The 27,876-nt window shown below is 38.0% G+C and overlaps 1 protein-coding gene and 1 long non-coding RNA gene across 2 annotated transcripts in view; both read right to left on the bottom strand.

Annotated features, from left to right (window-relative positions):
* SORCS2 (sortilin related VPS10 domain containing receptor 2) overlaps positions 1 to 27,876 on the bottom strand; it is a 534,993-nt gene that overhangs the window by 205,523 nt on the left and 301,594 nt on the right. Inside the window, exon 3 of the mRNA XM_046940567.1 lies at positions 22,662 to 22,761. Within this exon, the coding sequence (XP_046796523.1) occupies positions 22,662 to 22,761 (100 nt within the window). The remainder of the gene's footprint in view (positions 1 to 22,661; positions 22,762 to 27,876) is intronic.
* Positions 17,405 to 19,512, bottom strand: LOC121110591. Its single transcript, XR_005859265.1, has 3 exons — positions 19,389 to 19,512; positions 18,730 to 18,824; positions 17,405 to 17,710 (listed from the first exon to the last, which is right to left on the bottom strand). It is a non-coding gene; the product is annotated as an uncharacterized LOC121110591 (long non-coding RNA).

Raw genomic sequence — 27,876 nt, 5'->3', positions numbered from 1 at the left:
AACTCCTTTCTTTCTGCCTTTTAGCAGCTCTGTTTCTCTGCTACCTCCATATTGTACTATTACTGAGTTGAAAGAGTAAGTGCGAGCTTGGAGCTTTACCTCAGTTTTAGAAGTCAGTAGAGAATCACACCCTAAGAGTACCTCCTAAAAGGGGGGCAAATTCAGCATCACCAAAAATCTTCCCTGCTTTTTTCATGGATTTTCCCTGGGATATGAGCCTTTCACAACCAGCAAGAGAGTAAATCTATCACGTTTACCAAAACAAATTCTGAAGGCTGATGAGGAGTATCATACAGCAGTAACAAGAGAAGTGTGGGAGAGGACGTGGCAAAGACAGGGCTCAAAATCTGTAATGTTATCAGTGAAGCTTAGTCTATTCATGCTAACTGAGAATGTGTGCTCCAAGAGAGAGGAAACAGATTAGCTGTACTTCCCCAGTAGGCAATGGAATTAAAGGAGGACGCACCTCAAACAGCTACTTAGGAAGTCCTTAAGTAAGTACATTTTAGTCCAGTAATTGCAAGGCTCTTATAGAAGTAAATAGATTACTGAAAAGAAACAGTAATTCTGGAGAAAATGTGATTATGGGAATGGAAGTTCTCATCTACCTATTTTGTGTAATTTAGCATGCATTTTTTTCTCACAAGTCATACGCGACCTGCATTTTCAAAGAGGAGAGGTACCTACTTCACTGAGCCCAGGGAGAAAAGCCAGTTAGAGGGATCTGCCTATTAACATGTAGCACAATGGAAGGCAGATATCTGGATAGGATTGATTAAATGAATTAATTACTCTCAGCCCAAAGACTTTAAAATCAGGTTTTCTTGACTGGCATTTAATTTGCACAAGAGGCCATCACTGATACTAAGCCCAGAGCTTCTGGGTGTACTGGAGACCTCTGCTTCCAAAGCATAACACTGACATGCCTGGCAACGTACAAGAAAAGAGGAGGTGTGAGCCTGGAACGCACAGTGCATCTCCCAGTTCCTAGAGCAGTCTTGGCAACAACAGAAAGAATATCTGCATTCCAGAAAAAAATTAAAAACTGTGTAGGCCCGTTAGACACATTACAGTGTCTAATTTTGTTGATATAGATTAGCAGCATATATTCAGATAGTCTACCTCTTTTTCAAGGTAGCACACGCAGCTATCACAGCCCTTCCTTTTAAAATCTCCAAACATTTGTTTCACATTATGGGCAGTTCTGTGAAGACTGCAGTGGTGGGCTTAGATTATGAAAAGTGTGTTTCTCCTTCTCCTCTAAAAAACGTCCATCAGCTCACAGCAGTAAATAAAAATACCTGAAGTGATCCAAACCCTTATGACACATGCAAAGTGACAGGTGTGGTTGGGTACAGCTGGCAGAAAATATAGTGCATAGTGCAATTACTAACTTGCCGTTTGTCTCAGGAAAAGAGAATAGTGTAATCAGTAAATCTAACTGAGTTTTATTGATCTAGACAGCAATGTTGCCTCTTCAGAAACCTGATGAAAATGCCAACACAAAGTTCATCAATACATGCTCTGCTGTTTACTGAGAGAGCTGAAAGGGGTCACCAAATGTGCTGTACAGACTGTACTTCACCTATAGGTTCACTGCACATTCTCACAGCTTGCTTCCTTTAAAAAGACTTCAGAAAAAAAGAAATAAAAGTTCTGTACAAGAGCACCTTCAATACCCTGTGTGAACAGCCAACGACCCAGGAGTGCATGCAGTGAACAGAGAATATATGCCTAAGAAAGTACAAGTTGAGAACAAGGTCTGCTATCTGGAATGCAAACAGAGCTCTGCAAGCCATCCATGATTCAGTCACACATGTTCTGTGACCCTCTTTAATTCCCTCTACCTCTCAGTGTCTCTTTTTCCATTAAAAAGTGCATTCCAGCACCTGACTCACAGTTTTGCCAGAGATCGCATACAAATCTGCAGCATTTTGATGTCTTTGTTAGAACAACCTAAATTGATAAGTATAAATCAGTTTACCCTAATAGCTACAATCTATGAAAACAAACAAACAAGCAAAAACCTGTCAATAAACAGCGAAGTATATAATACTATGAAATATAATGTTATGAAAGATGCAGAAGAGCGCACTGCTCTGGAATGAATACTACATTTGCACACTATGGCCTTCTTTTTTTACCAATGAACTTGGTACAAAGGCATTCAAAAACCCTTTGCTTAAAGGGAAACCATAACTAATGACATCTGCCACAAAAACTGAGCAGTATTCACTGAATTGCAAACCTCAGCTTCATACATCTTTAACTCCCACACAATAGATCACCAGTGCCTCTCTGGTTCAACTGGTTTCCAGCATGCCACTTAGACCACAAAACAGGGAGTTGTTAAGCGACAAGTCAGCCAAGTGACAAAAGAATCAATATCAATATACATAATGAAACAAAACCAAGTGAACTTGGGTCATCTTGCTTGCAACGGCATGGTTTTCCATTCCTTGAGAAATCACGATGCTCCCAGTCTAACAAGGCACTGATTCTTGTCTTGCTTGGGAATTGGAGGGTAGCATGGGAGGCAATCTTTTGTCCCATCAGGGGAAGGAAATGCTACAGTCTTGCAAAAAGTCTAGTTCAAATACTTACTAAGGGGAAAAGATATCAAGGAAACGAGAAATAAATGTTTAAAATAGGCCCTGTGACCAACTGGAGAATTAAACCAACACATTTTTATACACTGAGCTGTGAGACTTCAATACTCAGAGGATCTATTTCAAGGATTTATACTGCATGCTTCATAGCATTTTCCCTTCTCATGGTGTTTTTAACTCAACAATATATATAACCTGATTGTAAACATAAATGGCACAATTCATACCGCTTGTCTTATCTGAAGAAAACTCATAAGCTGTTTTGAATTCAAGTTATAAAAATGGACATACAAAATAAGAACATATTAAATAAATCATAACTTTTTTACTGAAAGAACCTTTAAGCTAAATTCTGAATGTGTGTGTCATTCAATAGCCCCAGAAGCCCCGCAGACCTCAGGAGGTCTCCACTCCAGCCTCCTCCTCTAGCAGACCAGGCTGGGGACAGACTGACCCATCAGAAATGCTCTTTAAAAACACATTTTAAAATAAAGAATAAAATAAGTTATTAGCTCATATAAGATATTTTGGATAATGCAAAGAACTTAGAACAGTTTGTGTCTGGTTCATCAGCTTTAGGCAACACATGCTGTGGTGAAGAACCATTCAATTATTTACTCATTTGTATTAGCAATTCACCCAAACGCGATAAATTAAACCTGCATTCTGCAGGTTGGTTATATTACTAGACGAATATAGAGCTGTTAGACGTGTTCCAGGCTTTCTGGGCCAATGTTTCTAGTCCACTTATAAATAGAATTTATAAACTACTTAGCCAAAAAAAAAAAAAAAAAAAAAAAAAAAAGAAGAAGAAAGAACTGACAGTATGTATTTTTCAAAGAACCACATTTCAATTATTGAATGAATATCATGCTCATTGAAAAATAGCTGTACTTCTGTAACAGGCAGCTTTAATAAGTCTACTGCAAAAAATAAAAGCCTGATTTTCAGCTTCAGACCACTTTAATGCCCTACCTCAACTCCCTTGTTAGGCGTCTTATTAAAAAGAACTTTTATGGAAAATATTTATTACTTTACCCATTTACATCCTATTCCAAGACTGTTCCCTAATATTACCCTTGCTTGTTTCCCTGAAAACTACAGAATCCATTCCTGATCAACAGACACACAAAAAACATACCCATTTCAAAGCACATGATTTGACCCATAGATTGTGAAATGGTCTGATTCTGCTTACATAATTCTCCCTGTATTGCTCCTCACAACAGTAGCTTAAAGCCATCTCTTAACATTGGCACCACTCTAAACTATTTCACATTAGATTTGCCTGAGTTCAAATGACACCAAGTGAGGCAGTGAAAACACTGAGCACACTGAACAGTTGAGCAGGAACGTAACCATATTACAATTCTCCCTAAATTCTTCAAGAAAACATAAGACAACACCTTTTCTCAGACTGTAGAACTAGTACAGCCATTACATACAGTACCGTATTCTATGATTTCACATTGCCCTGATTCACAAGCAGTGTAGGAGGAACAGAGAAAATCAAGAGCTCTGCCAGGTCCGGTCTGGTCTGTTATGGATTATTTCTGGGAGCGTGCAATTCATTTCAGAGCAATGAATTGCTCATCATTGCTGAAGATGTTGCTTCAAGAAAGTCCACAGTGATTTTAGTCTTTTTATCTCAGCAGAGGTCACCCTGAAAGCCACACTGAAGAAAGAAAACAGAAGCACATGTGATGCAATAAGCCTAGCAAGTGAGAAGGAAAAGCTCCAAAAGCTTGAAACAAAGCCTTCAGCAAAACATCTCCGTGTGCCCTGTGGCACATACAGCCATCAGAACTTCATGGCTTTAAAAGAGAGCTAATGGAAGGCCTCAGATAAACTGCATTTTGCTGTGAAACAGTGACTTCATTTGCTTGGAAAATAGCTACTCTTCTCATTTATAAATTAAGATATGGAGAAGTTACTCTCCCGCTCCTCCGGTAATGACTAATTTTTGTGCATTCCGTTTTATTCCCCAGTTCCCAAATGCAATTGTGCAAATGCTTAACCTTATGCACTGAACTGAAGTCAATGGCATAATCCACACACTTAATGCCAAACGCGAACAGTTTAAACTTCTGCCAAATGAGAACATAAAAACCAACTCAAAATTCAGATCTCTATTTTTCCAGTTTTAAACTCCCACTGATGCTGGACTCTGCACAACTAGAGGACCATAAGGAACACTGACCTTTATATCCATCCAGGTGACAGAAAACAACAGAGTAGCAGAGCTGAGAGAGGAGCCCGGAACTTGTAGATCCCCTCCATTCCAGACAGAGTCTTTAGTTTCTTAGATCTATTTCGTAATGGAGCAGTTTATTAAGCTGCTTCAGCACCCATGAATGTCTATCTTGCTCCAGACCTTTTTGAATCTGCTTGAATTAATATATGTGCCATGTGAAACAGAGAGCAATAAAAAAGTGCCACAGATTCCTTAGGTCATCTGATTGCTCATTTTAAAGGGAACATTTGAAAAGCTGAAAACTTAATAAAGAAATTACATACATGAATAAGCAGTATATGTCCAATAACTGAACCCTTAAAAATGTGTTAGTGCAATTTGGCAATGTAAATATATAAAAATATAGACTGAAGTCTGTGCATAGGCACTGTATAAAGCTGTCTGACAGAAAAAATACCACCAAGGTGATGAACAGCAACCATTTCCAGCAGTCCCATAGGAAAGGATCACCTTGGCATCATCTCCTTGGAGCTGCAAGAGTCTCAGCCCTTCTCCACAGTTCTCTACTTCAAAACTTGGGACAGCATATGTATTTCCTAAATATTGAAGTCTGTCCTAACTAGGTAATGAAGGAGTGAAAAAAAGCACTCTTTAATTAGCAGTGGCTCCAAGACAGAACATTGTTATACAGTGCAACAGGCAGGTCTCAGACAAATGTAAAGCAAGTTCACATTTAATAAGAATTAGAGGTTCATAAGCTTGCAAACATTTTGAAAATGAAATTTCTAGAGATTTCTAAATATTATTTTCCAATAGAGAGGCCAAAACTTTCAATCTTAGCACAAGCATAACTTTACCACATTCTATTTCAAATACTTGCTCATAACTAACCAAATACCAGTAGTTCTTGTCCCTTTCTTTTACTGAAAAATCAACTGCTTGTTGAGGAAAAACATTTGAATCCCTTCTGAGAAAAGCGCAGAGCATTTCTCTTTCCTGCTAAAAAATAAGTGGACAAACTGGGCTTATTCCTTACAAAGAACCATAAGTTAACTTGAGATCGTTGTCAAGACAGGCCAAGAAATAAACACATTTTACCACATTTAGAGGCTCAGGAATGCCTTTCTTTGAGCACAGAACTTTTCTAAACACTCAGCAGCTCAGCTAACAGCCACCAGCCCTCAAGTGGAAGCCCTTGGAGAGGTATTACCCTGAAAGCCATTTATCTTTTACTTCAATTTGCAAGCAAACACCAACACAGAGAGCCATTAGAGAACAAGTGCTCTCTGGATGCTGAAAATCAATGGAGGAAAATTAAAAATCAACAAAGCTCTCACATATAGCCTCCTAAATGAAATGGCCTGTGATCCAGTCAATCCTTGTTAAAAGGAGAGTAAAATAGATTCTTAATCAAAGATGAGCTATAGTGGCACTTCTTATCATATTTATATCGCATATTATACATCTCTAGCTATACCCTACATGGTGAAGAAATTATCTGATAATAAAATATGCTCATAGTACATACAACAGTTATGAAATTATTTTCCACACTCAAGTCCTAGTGACAGACAAAAGGATTAGGCTCTAGGAGAAGATGTGTAAATGAAATGATAGGGACACAAGTTAACAAAGCAGAAGTTCTGTAAATCATTTTGCTAAATGCCCCTTTGCTTATATCTTGAAAAGTAAATTCACCTAATTTACTCTATGGTTCATAGAATGGCTTAGGTTGGAGGGGGACCTTAGAGATCATCTAGTTCCAAACCACCTGCCATGGGCAGGGTTGCAATCCGATTCATCAGACTCAAGTTCTTCTGTGAAACTCCATTACCATGGACCTTTTCTTCAGGCATAATCATGGAATTACAGATCCAACCGAAGTAGGTGCTCTCCAAATATGGCTGTTACCTCTTTTGATCAAATCAGCAACAAAAGAAGACTCTCATCATTGTACAGCGCTGGCGATGAGATTTCTCAGCCTTCTAGAAAACATGTGGACTTTGGAAACTATGTCAAACACCTTTCACATTCATCTTGTACAAGAATTGCCTATTCTCCCCAGTATTTACAAGCTGCTGGGCATGAAAAATCTCTAATCATTACTGTCTTTTTTATTTACCAGCGTGAAGCTAAAAAGTGTGGGAGTCACTAATAACTTTTACTATGAAATACAAACCTGAAGAGTCACAAGTAATAGTTTGTTGGTGTTTTTTTTAAATCATGAAGACAGATGGTATGGATATCTGAACACAGACATGACAAATTTAGGAGTACATACATCTGCAGAATTGACTCTTCAGGGTGTTTGTTTGGCGATGAAAGCGTTATTTGAAAAGATAAAAATAAAAATTGACAGTTTGCTTTTTCCAGAAAGGATATCAGCTCCATGGTTCTCCCTTCTGGTGACAAACCCAGTATTTTTAAATAGGTAAGAGAACAGAAGCAGGAATTTTACCTGTTTTTTATGTTTTTATTTTTCACTCTTAAGGTTAGAATTTCAAGGTGGTTGGGTGTGAGAGGAAAAATAGCTCAGGGCACCTTTCTTTATTATAAAGCTCAAGAAAACTTGTGAGAAATCTCAGTGGATTTTCTGTCATTAAGAAAAGACAAAGGTAAAATGGCAGTTGCCAAAATTTTGAATATGTTTCTTGTTCTTCACTAGTAAGGCTAACTTGATTGCAACTTGACTCATCAGATGTTGTTTTAATGCCTCTTGAGATGCTCAAAGTTGATGTTTATGCTCCCCTGAAGACAAGAACTTATTTTTTAAGGCTGTCAGCTGCCAGCCACAATGCAGTGAAATGTACGCTGTCCTGTTCCTTCAGATAATGAATGGCTTCTCTTTTGTTCAATGATTCAGCCACAGAAGTAACTCATTTTGTCTCCTGAGACTTTGAAATGAGTGAAGTCTCTTCAAATAGGTATCAAATGCATTGTATTTACTGGGTAATACACTTACAGCGTGGGTCTAGATTACTCCAGCCAAAGTATGGTAACTGAGCCGGTTTTGATAAGCAACTGCCGTGGCAATTGGCTGTGACTCCACTATTCCCAGTGTTAATCCTAAGGGAAAGGCTCTATAAATATTGTATACCCATCGTTACATGCAATGAACAAATATTAACTATATGCTGTACTCTGAAATAGTAGGTAAGTAACCTGGCACGTGAGAGAACCCATTTCCAAAGTAAATCGAGTAAACGCATATGAAGGATTACAGAAGCATCTGGTAACATAGTCTTAGAACCACCGAGTGCTGACATCAGTTACCAGCTCAACTTCACAAAGTACCACTGCTCCCTGTAGTCTCGCTCAATTGGCTTAGAGAGTGTTTAGTTTGGATCACAGGTTCCTCACACGGAATTATCCTCATATAAAAAGAATCACAAGGGGATTAAGCACACCACAGCAACAATCCTCACACTTTCCATCTCTGGTATTTGTAAGCCATCCATCACCATGGTACCCCATGGTACAGTGGTGAATGGGATTCATACCCCAGAGCTTTAGAAAGAGAAGAAGTAAACTTAGGCAGAGATTTGATCAAGACAGCACCAGCATATTTCTTTGTTCCAAGGAAAGAAACAATATATTATCAAAGCAGAGCACTATTTTGAAGTGATTCTTGACCAAAACTGCATTTGATATGCAATATTGCTCACTCAGCTTCAGTGCAAAGCTGCCCGGTGATCCAGGCTGAGATGAACCCTGCTGCTCCTGGGGTACTGGGAAAAAAAGAAAAGAAGAAAGCTGGGAAGAGAAGAAAAGAAATTGAATGGAAAGAAGCTGGAAAGGAAAGCTGGAGGAAGATCTGGTTACAGCCCCCAGCTGCCAGGAACTGACTGCTTTGCCTAGAGCCGTAAGGAATAATAGTAAACCAGGTCACCGTGCTGCCAGACCTCCCTAGGTTATTATTGCAGTTCTCTCTATGTGGAAAATCAATACTTGAAACACACAAAAGCCCAGATTGAAGCACTGTATGCTGTTAAACAACAGCCCTAGATGAAAGGTCATCAATCTGAAGTATGCTTGATTACCATATAATACAGTACAACAGAGCTGGGCAAGCCTACGTGGGAGGTTTCATCTTGATTCTTGCCATTACCTAAGAATCAAAATAAGTTGAAAACTAAAATCCTTCAGGGAAAAAGCACAATAATATTTTAGTGTCCAGCCATCAACAAACATTTACTGGATTAAAAAAGGGATTTAAAATTATTGTGCATTCTTATGTCATTCTTTCACCTTTTGATGATCTCATAAAAATTGCTATAGCTTTAGGAATAGACCCCTTTTTTGAGATTTCAGATAACAGCCCATAGCCCCTTGCCACAGTAGACGTCACTGCCACTTTACAATCACAGTGTTCTCTGTGGATAATTTTGTTGGCTGAAGCTTATAAACTAACCAGCAAGGAAGGCAGACAGGAAGACTCTTGGGTTCTGTCAGTGCACCACACAGAGACTTTCAATAACATTTATTTGCTATCACGAGCATTTAGAGATTTTGCCTCCCTCTGGGTTTTAACTGGTTGATATTTAGCTTACATTCGTGAACATGACTTAAATGCAGTGGCAGACAACACAGTAGTGTTAAGGAATGGCAAAGTGTCAGACTCAGCCTCTGACAAGGTGCATTAGCTTCAACAGCCAGAGAGGGCAAAGAGAAGAGGAAGAAAAACCCAACCCAACGTGCTATCAGTGTGTTCAAAGAAGATAAACAACTCATAATTACCTAAATCATAGATTTTTTAATGCAGGGAAAAAAAAAAAAAAAAAAAAAAAGACAAATCTGGCAGTGTCTCATGCAGACTATGAGTATCAGCTGGATGAATTTGCCTCCTAATGTCTTCATTTTAAATAAACGAAGACAATAATCCCCTCGCTAATGAACTGAGGAATCCCATGGGGATAAAAAAACACGTAAGTAAAACAGAGTACATTAATGATTTGAGATAAACTCAGAGTCGTAATTGTTAAGCAAGTTGACAAGGTATCAGATATCCAGATGTCAGAGAAAAAATCTGTAAGATTCTGGCACTTTAATTGAAGAAAAAATTGAAGAAAATAAGAAAAATGCCAGGGCATTTTCATAAAATTCTGAAGTGGCAAAGCCTATGTTTTCCAGAACATATTTTGATTTTGATAAACTTTCTAGTTCAGATATTGACTTTTATTGGAGCATTTATGATTTTTAGAAGTAAGTATCAGGATATTTTTAGAACACTACATTTAAGAGAGTCACAGATTAAGCAAAATCTCTCAGTTAATCACAACTATTTTTCCTTATGTTAGACCCATCACCTCTTTCATAAGTTTATTTTCATCTGTAAGTTGGGGTAGAATTTTTTTCAGAATTCCTCATAGGATTGAAAAACATTTCTGACTTTACCCTAATCTAACCATGTTTTACATGGTGACTGAGTTAAAGCATATCAAGATTCATAGAATCCTAAAGGTTGAAAAAGATCTCTAAGATCATCCAGTCTGATCATCAACCTATCATCACCATGCCCACTAACCATGTCTCTCAGTGCCACATCTACACATTTCTTGAACACTTTCTGGGACAGTAACTCCACCACCTCACAGGGCAGTCTGTTCCAAAACAATACCACTCTTTCTTAGAAGAAATGTTTCCTAATATCCAACCTGAACCTCCTCTGGTGCAACTTAAGGTCCTCACCTCACCTCCGCTCCTATCACTAGTTACTGGGGAAGGAAGGAAAAGAGGTCAACCACCACTGTGATACAACCTTTCAGGGAGATGTAGAGAGCAATAATGTCTCCCCTGAGTCTCCTCCAGATTAAACAATCCCAGCTCCCTCAGACGCCTCTCATAAGACTTGTGCTGTAGACCTCTCACAGCTTTCTTGCCCTTCTCTGAATACACTCTAGGGCCTCGATGTTTCTTGTACTGAGGGGCCCAAAACCGAACACAGTACTCAAGGTGTAGCCTCACCAGTGCTGAGAAAAAGTGAATTCATTGAATTGTGCAGAAACACAGAACCAATGTTTTCCAACAGAGCATCTAAAAATAAGGCCCTAGATCTAAATTTATCTCCCTTTGTTCCTGAGTATAGCTTTTTAAAGATGCAGTTCCAGTTGCCTCAATTGCTTTTGAACTTTCCTTGTCATCATCACAAATTAGCTTTCTGTAAAGTTATTAAGAAATTTGGCTCAAAAGTCACATCTCTAGTCTTAAAAGATGTACTGCTGAACATTTTATCAAATTCTGTGCATTCTTTGACTTAATCCTGCAAAGTCATAACACAAGAAAAGAAAAGAAAAAAAGAAAAGAAAGGAAAAGAAAGGAAAGGAAAAGAAAGGAAAAGAAAGGAAAAGAAAGGAAAAGAAAGGAAAAGAAAGGAAAAGAAAGGAAAAGAAAGGAAAAGAAAGGAAAAGAAAGGAAAAGAAAGGAAAAGAAAGGAAAAGAAAAGAAAAGAAAAGAAAAGAAAAGAAAAGAAAAGAAAAGAAAAGAAAAGAAAAGAAAAGAAAAGAAAAGAAAAGAAAAGAAAAGAAAAGAAAAGAAAAGAAAAGAAAAGAAAAGAAAAGAAAAGAAAAGAAAAGAAAAGAAAAGAAAAGAAAAGAAAAACAACCCAAAAAACAAAAACCAGAATGCTTGGCTCTTGCTTAAAGCTAATTATGATTTTCCTATTGAAACTACTTCCCAGATTTCAGCCATTCACACTACAATTATGATCAATTCTGATCTTTTTTCAGTAATAATCTTTCATATATTTGGCCACTGATAATATCTACAGTATCAATAGACCTCCTACAAACCCATCTCTCGATATGCATTCAATTTAAATAACATCTTATTTTGGTGAGGGGCAAAAAGGTAGCTCTGTGTTTGAAGCTGGCTTAGGCACACAGCATATTATTTAATTTCTCTCATTTATTTCCCAGGCAAGTCATTTACATCTTTCTGTTTCCACATCTGTAAAATGGAAATCATATAACCTCTTCAGAATTTCCAGAGCTATTAACAGAAGACACAAAATCATCTACAAGCACATAAGATTTTGAGATCTTATGGCAGACTACAACTCACAAGTGGATTTAATGTGGTCTTACAATATACCAAACAATATTAGAATGGAACATTACTATTTATAGAAAAGCATTTTATTCCAGAAAGAGAAGCTCTATAGACTTTTTCTGCCTATGTCAAGCAAAACGTTATGGCTTGGCCTTGCACTGCTCTACACTGAGGGAGTTTCCGAAGAGCCTTTTTGTGTTTCAGTCTCAAAGCACTGCAGAAACCCCATGTACCAGGGCTCTGGTGAGCACTAGGGGGCCAGACCTCCTGCTCCAGTGCAGAGCAGAAAAGCACCTCTCTAACCATCAGCTATAGCATGTAACAGAAGTGTTGTCTTTGCTGGAGCCCACAGAAAGCACAAGACTCTATTATTCTCATGGACAGACTCAAACCTTAAGCCAAAAACACCCTGATTTATGCTCACCTACACTACATCACAAACAAACTGTAAAAGTACTTAAGCACAGAAAATCCTATAACGTGATGCAATGCAGAAAAAACTAGTTCACAGGTATGACTGAATTAAATAAACAGGACATATATTAGCATTAAAGATGACCGAATCCACTGCATTTAACATCTTAAATGGACATGAGATGTTTGCTTACTCTCAGTGATGCCAGTCCAACTCCTGTAGCCATAGTTACCTTGAAAGCAGAGCACTTTATACAACCAGTAGTCACCAGTTTTTGGCACCAAGCTTTAAAAGCTAAACACTGCACAATCCCTCAGAACTACCTGAGGCACTACTCTTGCCAGACCTTTCCACAAGATCTCCTTGCAGTCTTCCAGAAAAGAAAGAGGGTATTTTCAAGTTGAATCTAAATGCTATTTCGATGCCTGGAGTGGTAATATTGTTTAGAGGACTGAGAATAGGATTGTAAACCCATAAATTATAGCTCCAGCAATCAGAGCAGAAATTAATCCTGTTCTGCTTGGGGCAAGTAGTTTAAATTCCACATTTATGTGAGAGCAGAAATGCTGCCATCATGCTCAAATTATTACCTATGACTTGAAACAGCCTTACGTGATAAATGTTAAGCAATCTTGATAAACATAGGAACTTATTTATAACAATTATTTTCACCTTGCTGCAAATCTTAAAATGCTGTTCAGTACTGCAGGAATACAATTCAACAAATACCTTATAAATAAATATCCATTCCTCTCAGAATTATGTCCTAAAAATACTCAGCATTTATTACTATATATATTATGCATTACATATTATATATATGTATTTTGCATGATATGCCATATATTACATGCTATTATATATTACTTACAATTTATTATTATATATTATTAGATATATAATCACAAACACTCTGCAGGTTAGTACTTCTGTCTTAAGTTTATAAATAAGGAAACCAATGCAGACTCATCCTGCACTTTTTGCAAAACCTTGTTATCTGACCTCAAGGTAGACTGTCAAATCGCAGCATGGCAAAATGCTTTTTCCACAGGGCAAATGATATTACAATGTTCAAGGCAATGGGAAGCCAGGCATCAGAGCACTTCAGGATTACTCAAGGTCATAGAAATTGAAGTCAGGTCTCCCAGCTAACAGCTCCCTGATTGAATCATCCCAGGATTGCTGCGTGAATTACAGTTAGCGATTTGTCAGTAGTTTTTGTCATTAACCCAACAAAGCTATGCACAAGTTTTTATTATTGCCCCAATAAAATAACAATCCTAAATAGAAATGTAAACTATTGGTTACATTTTTCTCAGTAATATTTTTCTTCAGTAATTATAACTGTGAAAGAAAAAGGTTTAATTACATCCAGAAACTACTTGCAAGGTATGAAAAGGAGTAATGCTTACAAATGGAAGAAAGAAAAGGAGAAAGAAAGACTAAAAAAGTTGGAAGGAGATTGAGAGATGGATGGACAGAAAGGCTGCTAAAAAAATCATTATGAAAAATAATGGAGGGAGAAATACCAATCAGACACATGACAAAAGGTGTTTGCAGAGGATTCCACTGCAAAAAATAAATAAATGAATCAACAGATAATGATACAAAATCAGGAATCATGAGGGATCCACTATTTGACAGTAATCTGCAGGTATAAATGGACTACAGCAACCTGGTGCATTACTCTCACAGATGGAAAAAACCTGTCTCTACCACAAGACTGTGAAAGAGACCACTGTCAGAGGGCCTCTGAGCTGGCTTATTTAAACACATGAGATTGCACTTTCCATAAGTAAGAATCTTTCTCTGCCTGACAGAAGCACACAGTGGGAAATGAAGAAAAATCCTGTTTTATGTTTGCATGAATTTTTGATGATTGTATTCAAATAAATGGTACAGACTGCATGAGAAGGACATGACTACAATGTATTTGTCACACTCACCCTCCCTTTTCAGAACTCTGCAGCTGCAGAGTGCTGAGGCACCCAAGAATTGAGGATAATTCCAGAATTAGATCCAAGTAAGAAAATAGTTATATTCATCCCTTCTAGTGAGTGTCAGAAAGCATTGCTTTAGAGGTTGGAATAAACAAAATCACTGGAATACAGCTGTGAGATTTAGTTTAGGAGTCCTTTCACTTTTACAAATGTTTGTGCCGTGGCAGTGAGATTGCAGCAGCTGAGCGGTGCAGGCAGGAGTTTTACTGATAGTAAGGATGGGTGGCAGCAACCAGAGGGATTCTCAGTGGGGTAAGGGCTCTTCCAGCCCTGCAGTATGGGATGAGCATGCTGCCAGCAGCTTAAACCCCGCACATTTCCACTGCGCTTCCATGCCAACCCCAGAAGAAAAATAGTCCTGCTGCCTCTCTGCTTCCAGAAGAGCAAAAGGAGTTTGTGTGGTCAGCGTGAGTGGAGGGAATTTGAGCAGCTGCAGCAAAGAGAAGCAGAATTTGACAAATCGGTAGATTGGGAAAAGCTAAAAGAGCATGAAACATGGAAGCTGGGACTCATGCTGCTGCTCCATCATTGGGGAAATGAGGAGGAAACGCACAGGTCCCCAGGAGTTGCAGCAGATCCATCAGCAAGCATTATGAATATGTTTCAAATGTGTTACATCATTATTTTGAGGACGTCTGGGGAATATGCCTACTGCACCTTGTCCTCGCAAATCTCCTGAAGAGTATTACTCATCTTTCTTCAAATACCGTGCAGCAGTTTTCATGTTATCTCCTTAAGATTCTCCTGGTGGTTAGTTATTGCTGCGCTTAGACTGAGTTAAGATGAAAGGGTTCCAATTTCCTCTATTCAGTAACACAGAAACCTTGATACATACACCTCTGGGCATGTTGTGTATCAGTAAATAATTGCATGAAAGTAATCTCAACGCAGAGGATAATTGCTATAGATATAAATAGTCTAAATTCATCAAAGAAAGACCTTATCTCATGCATGCTGGTTTTAGCAGAAATCTGACTGTTCTGTAGACACAATTGCATCCATTTCATTCTAGCACACGAAGCAGCGAATTAGGTATTATGTACTGTAAGATGCTTGTTATTAATCCGTTATCATTCCCCTCTTTACAATTTTTCTCTCTTTTCTGCTCTTTCCTTTTGCAAAGTTTCAGTTCTGCTGATACACTAACCTACTCTTTTCTTGCTAGAATCACAAAATGGCTTGGGTTGGAAGGGACCTCAAAGATTATCTAGTTCCAACCCCCCCTGACATGGGTAGGGTTGCCAATCAGGCACTAGATTAAGTTGCCCAGGGCCCCATTCTTTTATCCATGGCAGATGTCACTCTCACATGTATACCTTCTCTTTGGGTCATTACTTATGAAATTTGCCTCTTTAAGTCTTCAAGCTCTATACTGCATGAGAAAATCTACTGTATTCTGATAGCAATGTACAGCCTTCAAAAACAATGTTGTGAGATCCTCATAGCCAATGAGTAGAAGACCGTAGTTGTAGCTCTTGCTAGGATGCAAAAAAGTCTGCCTGTGTGCCAGAGAAAAGCTCTGCAGAACTATCACAGGCAATTTTGGTTTGTTAACTGATTTTGCTTTACTGCCCATTTCTTATCTCAAGCGAAGAAAGAATTAAAGAAAGTCCCTGAACACCAGTGACCATAGACAGATCAGACAAAGGAAGGCAAAAAAATCAGACACTTGCCCAATGTATCTACCATCACATATTAGATTTTTCTCCGGCATATGCCTCAGATTTAGATTTGGGCCTAAATACAAGATTCTACATTTATGATAAAAAATGACATCCTGGTCTAAATTCTGTGAAATCTGCCTTCTTTCTAGACGCCCCATATCAAAATCCCAGATCTTAAAAACCCTCTAGTGTAAGGCATTATGTTTTCCAGTCTAGAGTTTCTCCTTTCTGAAAATATGATGCTTGGATTCCTTCTCTTCCCAAAACTACTGGGAAATAAATGAATATCTCTGAAGTTCTGAATAATATGCACAATAGCATCTTAACACTTGTTCAAAAGTATTTTCCATTTTCACATAAATTTCTGTATGTTGTACTTCCACAAAATAGTCTTTTTATATTTAGCTTCACTACAGTAAACTTAATTTAACATTAGGATTTTTGTAGTTGTTGGCCTGCATTTGTGATAAATGAGTTTTAGACAGGAAATTCATAAAAACAGAACAAAAGAATCTATAATAAGCACGTGGTAAAGACAGGACTATTTTTCCTTAGAATAACTGTATACCTGAGCACAAAAGAATGCAGAAGTTACATAATAGGCCAGAAAATCAGAGCAGGAGGTTACTTCAAAAGCTTAAATTGAGATCTCTACAGTAAGTATTACATATATTATAGGATACAATAATATAACATCATCATAATAATAATGTCTGTTCAAGTGTTCACCTGTTTAGCCCACACACCCTCTACCTTACTGAGTACATGTTATGGCAAACCTACAGACTAGTCCTCATTAAACTTCCAGTGTTATTCAGATGGTTTGGTTATCTTTACATTTGGGTTTGTTTTTTTTTTTAACAAACTGCAGCCTTATACCATGGTCTACAGGTGCTCACCTATAAAATCTTTAGAGGTCAAAGAGAGCAAAACTGAAACAAATAGAAGTTAAAGGTGCCTTCAAACTGCACGAGTCAGTGTTCTAGAAGAAATGCATGCAGAAAAGTACTCAAAGACAACAATGCATCTATTCAGCAAGAGATGGGATTCATTTCAAGGTCTGTATGTAGAAGATCAGGGTGAAGTGCAAAGAAAGTGCCTGAATTTTTTATAGAATCCAAACCAAAGCAATTTAGGGCATATTTAAATACTGTAATACTGCTATTACCTTTGAATTATTAGAGGTGTTCTGGGGAGCTAGAATGCAAAAATTCTGCTAGTTATATATTTCTGACGCAGTCCTGCTTATATGCAAAGTCTGAAAAAGCCCTGATTTCTCAAATACAGCAGGAATCAGTCAGACAGAGAAAGCTGTAATTCTGAACCTCCATTCAGCCTGCACTTAGCTCAAGTACTTTTCTAGTAACCAGATTCCAAGTGATTGTTCCATCTATGTTCTTCATTTGCAGTTGCTTCACTTTCAGCTTCTCAAATCTTTATTAGATTTTTTTAACAGACATTTATCAAAGTGCAACCATGAAATCTTCTCCCCGTATGGCTTGACTTCAGCGGTACTACATGAATCTCTATTGTGGACAGTGACTGCTAACTAACAGCTAAACTTCTTTAGCCTTCATAATTCCACTTCCATATAATTCTCTCCTCGAGTGGACATCAACTGGGCAACTGCTCATCAGCTGTGTGTGAAGAAATCTGGAATTTCTGTACAGGACTGCCTCTCCCAACAAGCCACTTAGTAGCAAAATATGGGTGGGATAAATTTTTTATCACTAAGCATACTTCTGGAAGCATCTGGAAAAACTGAGGATGAATGGACAGCCCTGGATGGAAGTGTGAAGCAAAATTAAGTAGTCAGGTTACACCAGTATTTTGGTAGTGCATCACTAGAATAAAACTGAATGGTGACACTGTCTATAAGGAAAGAACTCTTCATAATCATGAGATGATGCATTACAACATACAGATCATACACTGCAATTTCAAAGTGAAACCTTCCTGACAAAACTACTCAGGTTATTGAAAGACATAATTTCTTAGCTGACACCAACTACTACAAAAAGTGTAAGATAATTCTGTTCAGTATGTTTCTAGACATACTGGCATCCCCTCTAAGGAAACTGATAATTGAGCACAATTATTCCTTACAGGTAAATGCAACCATGCTGCATTTTGATACCTTCCACTACCAACTGTTTTGCTCTGAAAGGTCAAAACTACAAACTTGGCTCAACCCAGATGCTTCTTGAACACTCTTATAGCAGTGGAAAATACCATTTTGCTATCTCATGTAATGTATACAATTTTTAAAGTAACAGGACTTTAAATAAAATATTGTCTAACATATAGGACTAAAATATTGTCAGGATAGCCTATGCTCTTATTACTATTTTGCATGTTCTGCAAGGTTTGTCAAGCAAAAGGACACGATCGTCATCTTGCTCTTTACTTTGGGAAATCATGCAGCTATTGGTTATTGCAACAGGTGAGAATGTAATTGTTCAACCCATTTAACTATTAACATAGACACAATAAACATTTATTTTCTGTTAATGTGAAAATCCTGAATATGCACTGCTTATCTACTACTTTCCAAAAAGTGTATATCCAAAACAAGATGTATCAAATGCATATGCATCAATGAAAATTAAAATATGTACTGAAGGTGGGAAAAGATAGGCATTTTTATTTAGCTCCTCCCCAGCAATTTTATACTGAATTAAAATATGTAACTACTACACCAAGCAGTATATATGACCTACAAAAGCATTACGTTTGGTTGTCAATTTAGCTCAGTGTATGTGAACTCTTCTAACATTTGTCTTCTATGAAAAGAACTTACTTTGTTTAGCTGGCTCCAGACTGACACTATGGAAAGTGTAATTTCCTATTCCGTGAATAGTGTGCATCACTTCATAACCACAATTATAATGCTGGCTGGGAAACAGAGGATACAGATCAAATTATATTCTCACTCTGGTACATTCTAGAATGCCTGCATTACTTGATGTTATCAGCACACAGTAATTACTGCAAACAAGATAATTACATAAACTCTGTTGTTTCAAGTACAAGAATATCCCTTATTAATGCACAGAGCTTCAAGGACTGCATAGACTAAGACTACTTTATGTCACTGATCGATGAAAAAGTATTTCAAATTCAGAACTTACTGTCAGAGGCTGCATAGGAGATCTCACACTCATAACCCTACAACTTTCCAGCATCATTTTAGAACAACATGATTAATAGTTTCCCTGGCTCCGGTTGCAGGTATCTACTACACTAAAAGCAACCAGAACTTAAAGCAAATAATAATATATACTCAGGAAGTATAAACTTTTAATTAGTGTTAACTCTCTGAATACTATTGTCTCATAGCAATTCAGAGCCTACATGATCTTTTGCAGGTAGGAGTGGATGTCTCCTCCTTGTGCTGCTTCTTGACAACAGTTCAGCTTTGAATCACACCCAGAACAGCTACAGCTCGCACCTTCATACCATGATTTCATTAGACAGGCTATTCAGGGTAACAGAAAGCCCCCTAAAGCTCTACTCTCAGAGCTTTGTCGTCATTTCTTGTCACAACTGGCTTTCAGTTTTCACTCAGTCCTGTGACAACCACAGCAACGCGATTATTACATCAGAATTCTGGTGCATTCAGCCAGAACAAGACCCAGACAGAGAGAACTCTATGTACAAAAGATTTTGTATATGTGATCTTGATATAATTCCATACTGATTCTTCTGGCAGACCTATGGACATGGCAACTCACTCATAGAAGAGTAATGCAGAAAAAGAAACATGACACTCCTGATGGATTCAGTGGAGTTTATAAATTGATTTCCTTCCTTCCACCAGCTACTTGAAAGTCCCCTGCATTCCTATAGCTTATGCTGAAAATGCTTTATTGTATTTTGTTTGAATACAATCCCTTTTCCATGGAGCAATATCTGGTTCTAACCTCTGCACTTTCAAGTGCACTTAATCATAAACACCATTATGATTCTGTGGAATTTTAACTGCTTGACAAATGGCACAAGGAAGATAAGAAGTATCAATTCTTTTTTCTGACTCACCTTAAGAAAGTACAAATGAGCAATTCATAGGGTTCAAAAATTTCCAGTACAATTTCACATTTTCTGTATAAAGTCCAAGTGGACTTTCAAGTCCATTGGTCTTTATAGCATAATTATACCTCCCAGACTGCAGGCACATGGAGTGAAACTCTAATGCACTCCAAAAGCTGGTATATAGACAGACATAAACCTGAAGAAATAATGCCAACTTAAGAACTAGACTGGAGCCTTGTCATAAATATTTAATTTAATTCCATTAAAATAATAATAATAATAATTCTATCTCTGTGTGAACTTGCTGAAGACCTGCTAGAGTAACAAAGTCACATACAGCAATCTATATGAGACCATTCAGTCTTACTTTCGTAAATACAATAAACTATGACCTTAATAGGATGAACTGCCTAGAGGGACCCAAGTTTCTCTATGGCCTACAGAAGAAGGGTTGACAAAACACCTAAATTCTACAGAGTGAAAATCAGGTGAGATTAAAGCTCTGATGACAATGAGGTAGCAATGTGGAGCATTATATTTGCAGTATCAGTTCTTCCACAGATGAGATCTACAACATGTAAACAAAACGAAAGCACAGAATAACACTTAATATGCAAAGTATTAAAAAAAATCCCTGTCAATGTCTTTTATCTTTGCTTTCATGCACATTCCCAGTCCATAAATGCATGGGACTACTTATGCTTTAAATTTAAAGTGCATGCTCAGTGCCAGGCAGCACAGTCAGCACTCCATCACAGCTCCCATTTTCAGCACATTTCAAAAGATGTGTACTAGTTGAAGAAAATCCACACCATAGCAATCTGAAGTCTAGTAACGTCAGTATAGAGTCAAATCCTAAGACTTTTGCTCAGGTCAAATGTTTTCTTCTGTCCTAATGCAACTGTGCTGAAGAAGAGAGGTAAGGGAGAAATTTTCTTCCATTTTTCCAAATGACATTCATGAAATCAGCTGGTAGCATTTGTGTCCACTGACAAAGTTCTTGTGACATGGAGCCTTCCCACTTAATTGCTATGTGCGTCCACAACCCCTCCAAGACCAGCTTGAAGATGCCAGCTACACTGATCCTAATCCTTTCAGCTTTATTACAACCATGTACCTGTGTATATATGTACATTTACATGCATACACACATCTCCTTCTGGAATAACTTGCAGAGCCTAGAAATCCTTTGTTCTTCTGCTTTTGTTCTTTGCATACTACTGAGCACCATCTTCTGAGAAGCAAACCTCAACATTAAAATAGCATATTTAATGACTACAACAAAAAAGACTCTCTATAAGAAGTGGATTGCAATATGAATACACTAAGCTGGATTTATATCTCTAAGGTCTTCAATTTGCCTTGTGTAGAAAACAGGTTTTTCTAAGATAGTGTTAACATGAGAGATTTTTTTGTAAACCTCAGTGTGTCCTTCAGGCTTGAAACTCAGCAGTGATCTTAACAATGTTTATTTTGCCAGACAACTGGCACAATCACACAGTCACTGCCATGCTGTACAGGCTTTTATGCTCTAGCTGGGTGAGATGGGAAAAATTTCCCACTGAGCTCTCATCCTTTTAGCTTTCAATCCAGAAACTGAAATGTGTTTTTTTTTAATTCCTTTTGGACTTGAAATAAACAGTAAATCTTAGCTTTGAGACAGACAGTGCACAGAATCTCCATGTGTTTGATGGTACTTCCACTCCAAGAAATAATTTCTCACTTTGAAGCAGATTAAAAATATGTTACCTAGGCATATAGCATAGCTTGGTCACACACACACACAAAAACAGCCACAATTGCAAGAGAAATGAAATATGTACTTAATCATCCAGGCAGCCTCACCAAATTCCACTGATTTTTGATTAAGTGGAATAGACAGATAATCACAACTGAGACTGTCCTTCCAATCAGTGGCCTCTGCATGAAATCAATTCTTCTGTATTACACTGTAGTTAAAATGCCCCTATCAAGAGAAAATTCTTATTTCACAAAAGACCTACTGAGTTTGTATTATTCACAATGTATTTCACAGTTCTTGCAGTTTAAATTTTGCAGACATAGAAGGGCTGTTGTTACTGTTTTTTTCCTCATAATCACTCTTCTTGTTGCTTCTAATATAGAATCCATTGTAAATATACTCAATGGGTCGATTTCATTCTCACTTATAAAGTCCACTTAATCTTTCGAGAAGCCATGAAAAGCTTCTTGGTTCAGTAATGATGTGGGAACATTTTTTAAGAAAGAGTTTCAAGGAGAGATGTTTGTTATTTTTTAATTAAGGTTTTGCACAGGATAAACATCATTCTAAATGATAGACTGTCCCATTCCTATACTTTATACTCAGGAACATCCAAAAGGACTTCGAAATCATGTATAAAGAATGGAGAGGTTGAATGCTTGACCCAGAATTTGTGTGGATGTTTGAAAATCTACAAGATTTGCTTTTTTCCTTTCTGTGGAAAACTCTATGGAAAACCCATACCCAGAAGTTAGTGGCCACAAAAGCTTTCATGGCATTTTCCCCCTTTTGTATTATTCAACAAGAGGAAATATTCCACAGACATACATCACAGATATACCTAAGGTGACCAGCTACTTGGTGAAAACCATTCCCCTATATTTTAAAGCCAATAAAACATTTCACATACATAGTTGCAGTATCCTCTGCAGTACAAAACACCATTTTTTGCCACATACCTTTTTTTTGTTGGTGGGACAAATGTAGAAATTGTCGATAACAGTGGCAATCCCAGGCTGTAGATTCAACTTTGTGTATAACGTCCCAAAATCTGAGGACCTGTAAGAAATCAAACGTCTGTAAGTTCTTTCTTCTGAAGGCTTCAGCACAGAAATGCTCTGAGGAAAATAAGTAAATAAACAAGTAAAAGATCACTTTGTATAACTATCCATTTTCATTACCCCTCTGCCACTCTTTTGTTCTCTTCTTTGCTCATTAGCTATTAAGAGAAACCTGCCAGTATAGGAATATTTTTCCAGGTCTGAAAAGATATCACTAGCTCTATCTTTATGTCACAGGTCTGTGCAGTGCTAGTTTTCATCCTGTCAATATCCAGAACAGTGGCAGAAGCACACAACATACACCTTTCCATCACCACCCACCCACAAGTTTTGAAAAAATTGCTAAGCATAGCAAAGGCTTGCATGTGAATACTAACAGAACCTGCTCAGCTTCACAAAAAAAAAAAAAAAAAGAATAGCTAATTTCAGAACCTGATTTTGTGTGAAGAACAATTTGGCCTAAGATCTGGAAGGCTTTGGAGTTGACAAAAGTATCCACTCCTGAAGTTCTTTTTCAGAGGATCGGTATAGTTCTGAATAAATAAAATCAAAGCAGGTACTTGACCATCAGTATTTCTTACACACTAAGCTATGAATATTACAAATGGGAGCACTAAGCAGAAACTATCTTGTATTCCTGAAAACCTGACAGCAAGAAATGACATCTGGTTTAGGTACCTGCATCTGCAGTGCCAAGTATAAAATCAGTGAACAAGTAAAACGTTAGTTTAGCAAAATGTTAATAAGCAAAACCCAAAGCATGTCACATCCAAAATTAGATCACTTCGGATGAAGCCTCATTTGTTCTGTACAGCATCAAATTACACCATATGGTCTCTCCATATTTACAATTTTCTCTTCTTATTTGGAAGGGGACTCACCTAAGGCACCTGTCCTTTTCTCCACCAAGAAGCTTTCCCTAAGACAGACGGTTGGTGGGTGGACTTCCATGCTATTACATTCTCCTCACTGGAATAACCATCTCTTTTTTAAACAGGACTGAAGATGCCCTGTCAGGTATCTCTGCGGTCACATACTGCAGCTCTCTCATCCAGCCTATCCAAGATAATCATTACCTGTGCCCCTCCCAGCATGACACTGAGGACAGCCTATAACTGATTTCTGCCCTGTAGCACCATTCTGCCCTTTTTATTGTTCCTTAGTGGGCTCTTTCTTGCATACTCCTTGCCCAAGTCTAGTTATTAATGATGTTCATATCAGACGACAAGACCGAGTAAAGCAAGAGGGAAAAGTGAGAGAAGGAATCTGTAGCTCACCATGTCCTTGACAGGTAGCTCAGAGCAGATCTCCTTCAAGCTACACAAAGCAGAACAGTCCCCATTTGCCTGCAGGAGGGCACCTGGTCTCCATCTGCCCATGTCCCCATCCCACCAAGAAGGTCACTTAATCCAGAGGACGTGTGGTATGAAGCTAGAGATGGCTACTTTGCTATCACTTATCCAGTTGTCCACACATTGCAAGAGCTTCTAGCTGTGGTCTTGGAGTAGCTTTTTATGGTTTTGTCATCATCAAGAACATGAAGCATAAAATCACAGAATCAGAGAATGGCTTGTGTTGGAAGGGACCTCATGGATCATCAAGTTCCAACTTCCCTATCACAGCCCAAATGTTACTACAGGCCTGGATTGGGCCCAAAGGCACAAAAGTAAATAATCATGTGTATTTACCTTATTCACCTGCCCGGTGTATGGGTCAAAAATGACTGATACACAGATCATACTCACAGCCTGAGGCCAAAAGTATATCTATTTTATAGTCACATCTGATTAGATTAGATTCAATTTTTTTTTTCATAGTGTAGTTTTGTTTGCAGATATGTAACAGTGCATTACAAAAATTAATGTAATCAGAGCAATTTGGTTCAGACAAATAATGATGTAGAAATCAAGTACATACAATTGCACTGCACTGGGTATTTAGCACCAAGCTAATTAAAATTCTAAGGGAAGTAGGGTGGACAGTGCTAACCCTAATTTGCCAGAGGTGTTTGACAGAAAAAAAATTGAAGGAAAGAGTAAAATACTGACTTCAGCCAGATGTACTGAAATCATGCAGGACAAGTATGCATGCTGGAAACTGAGCCCAGGATATTCTCTTTGAGGAAATAATATCAGGTCAGTGGCTTGCCCAGTAATAAAATCCTGAAATCATTCTCTGAACCTTAAAGATGATCTAATTTACCTTGAAGAGACAATTCCAGGATTAATACAATGGGATCACTGGAGAGTGACACCACAGGAGTGATGGGGATGGCAACTGCACGAAGGTATGAAAAGAGTAGAGGGAGGAAGCCCCAAAAGGATAAAAAGTTCCAGTTTAAAACTTCCTATTCTAATTCTTACTGCTTATAAAAAGTAATTCAAAGAAAGAATGAAGTTATATCAAAAAAGTATGCTAAGTTAACAAAGGTATTTTCAGAGAAAGGTAGAAAAACTATAGTGAAAATTATTAATTACTTTCATAGAAATGAGGTAACTCAAGGGGAAAAAAATCAGGAAAAAAGAATTCTAATTTCAATCTGACACAGTAGGATAATGCATATCCATAAAGATGCACCATGCTGATAGCAGAAGATAAGTGGATATATGGAAAAATTTATTCATACTCAAAGATCTTTTTTTCCTTGAGGTAGCCCAAGAATATCAGCTACTCCTTGAGAAATCTATGTACAAGAGGATGTAGCTCAATGACATTGCTTAAGGGAAACACCATCCAAAAGATTAGTTGGCTTTCCAGACCACAACTTTTTTACTTGAGCTATGTGTTCCCTGTTCCCTAACTCTGCATATATAAAGAATTAACATTTTACTAACAGAATTCTCTGTAATAACTCAGCTGCAGGGTTGGGGAGGATGAATTCTGGGATTGCAATGCATGTCTGCTTTGGGAATATATTAAGTAGCAGTACAAAATGCATTTTGTACCAAATTTAGAAGAGAAGTTTTTTGAGTTTTATTTTTCTGTGAGTAGAAAACCAAGATTCTACTATGCCAAAAGTATTAAGAAGGAAAAAAAAAAAAAAAAAAAAAAAAACACACAAACCTTTTGTACTTATCAGGAAAAAGTATTTTCTTTCTTCCCTAAAAATTCATGAAAAAATACTTCAAGGTAAAATGCTAAGAGGATACACTTATGATACAAGGAGTAAAAGGAGACTTTAGAAAAATCCTTCCATAGTGCAGTGGGAGCACAATAGCAGAACTCTATAAACCCAAGCAAGGAGTGAAAGAGTTGATTTCTTAACCATGGGCCTGACCCACAGCTCTGACGGCTGTGGATGCATTTACCATTTTTGCTGTGAGACATTTCAGTGGATACAGAAAACTATCTACTTGTTATCTCAAACTGCCAATTATCCAAGCATGCAATAATAGCTACAGACTATACGGATAACGGAATCATAGAATATCCCTAGTTGGAAAGGACACATAAGGATCACAAAGTCATAGAATCACAGAATGGCTTAAGGAGGAGACCTTAAAGCCCATCCACTTCCAGCCCCCTGCCACAGGCAGGGCTGCCCTCCACTAGATCAGGCTGCCCAGAGCTCCATCTAGCCTGGCCCTGAGTGCCTCCAGAGATGAGGCATCCACAACTTCTCAGGGCAGTCTGTTCCAGCACTTAAGCATCCTATGATTAAAAATCTGTCTTCCTAATATCTAACCTAAATCTCCCCTATTTCAGTTTAAAGCCATTTTCCCTTGTCCTATTAGTCCAACTTCCGATTCCACACAGCATCACCCAAAGCCAAAACCCAAAATGTGAGAGCATTGCCCAAATGCTCCCTGAGCACCAGCAGCTTGGGGCCATGCCCACCACGCTCTGGTGCAGACCCTTTCCCTAACCCCCACCTGCCCCTCCCCTGACACAGCTCCATGCTGTTCCCTCTGGTCCTCTCACTGTAACCAGAGAGCAGAGATCAGCACTGCCCCACTGCTCCCTGTGAAGAGCTGCAGCTGCCTTGAGGTCTCTCAGCCTCCCCTGCTCTGGAGGTGAACAAACTGAGGGACCTCATGCAACCTGTTTCTGACAGGCTCTCTCACTAGGTAATAGATTCTTTGGAATTGTATGCATCTGCTGAAGTATGTGTCATTATTCATTTTTGTGTTCAAGGAAAAATCACTTGTCACTCTGTGAACAGTGTGTTGAAATAACAATCACTAAAATAAAACAATATTACAGCACTGACAGAATCGTGCCTTTTTATCTTGTTTTAATACAGTGAGCTCAAAGTATGGTTGGGAAACCTTCCAAATGGCACAAAAATTTACCCCGATGAAAAACAAGAAACCTCAAAACCCCCTCTGGGGGGACTTTGGATCTTGTCCGTTAAAATGTAATTTTTTAACTGAGCTGAAATAAATCTATGCCTTGTACAGCTTGAAGTTGTACCTAAACTCTGAGTCTGTACACCTTTCAAACACTGAGGGAGAAGATATGCAACAGATACCAAAGCAGACATGAATCAAATGTTTGCCTGTCCAAACTTCACTATCATTATACAGCTCTCCACTGACAGCTCACACCTACAACTCAGTATTTATGTTAGTTGTCTTTCCAGAAAATATTTACAAGTATATAGTAAAATAGATATAGCAAACATATTAAAATGTAGATGGTAAGATGTTAAGGAGAAAGGTCAAAATGGCAAAATCCATAGTGAAATTTAATACTCAAAGAAATTGTCAACTGAAAACACTTCCTTCTTCCTTTTATTTTTAGCGAATTGAAGAGATGCACCAGAAAGAGAATGGTTAGAACACTTAGAAAATGTTTTAATCAGATTTCCTTTACCTTTTCTCCTTGAAGATTAATTCTACAACCAAATGAACTATATGATAGAATCATGAAATCATCAAGGCTGGAAAAGAACTCCAATATCATCTAGTCCAATCATCTACATACCAATATTTCCCCAATAAACCACGTTCCTTAGTACATTATCTAAGCTTTTCTTGAACACCTCCAGGGACAGTGACACACCCACCTTCCCTGGGCAGCCCGTTCCAGTGCCTAATTGCTCTTTTGGAGAAGAAATTCTTCCTAATACCCAACCTGAACCTCCCCTGGCACAACATGAGGCCATTCCTTC

Source organism: Gallus gallus, chromosome 4 (assembly GCF_016699485.2).
Source record: "Gallus gallus isolate bGalGal1 chromosome 4, bGalGal1.mat.broiler.GRCg7b, whole genome shotgun sequence".
Classification (NCBI taxonomy): Eukaryota; Metazoa; Chordata; class Aves; order Galliformes; family Phasianidae; genus Gallus; species Gallus gallus.
The sequence above is the reverse complement of the archived record's forward strand: the minus strand, read 5'-3'. Positions and strand labels throughout refer to the sequence as shown.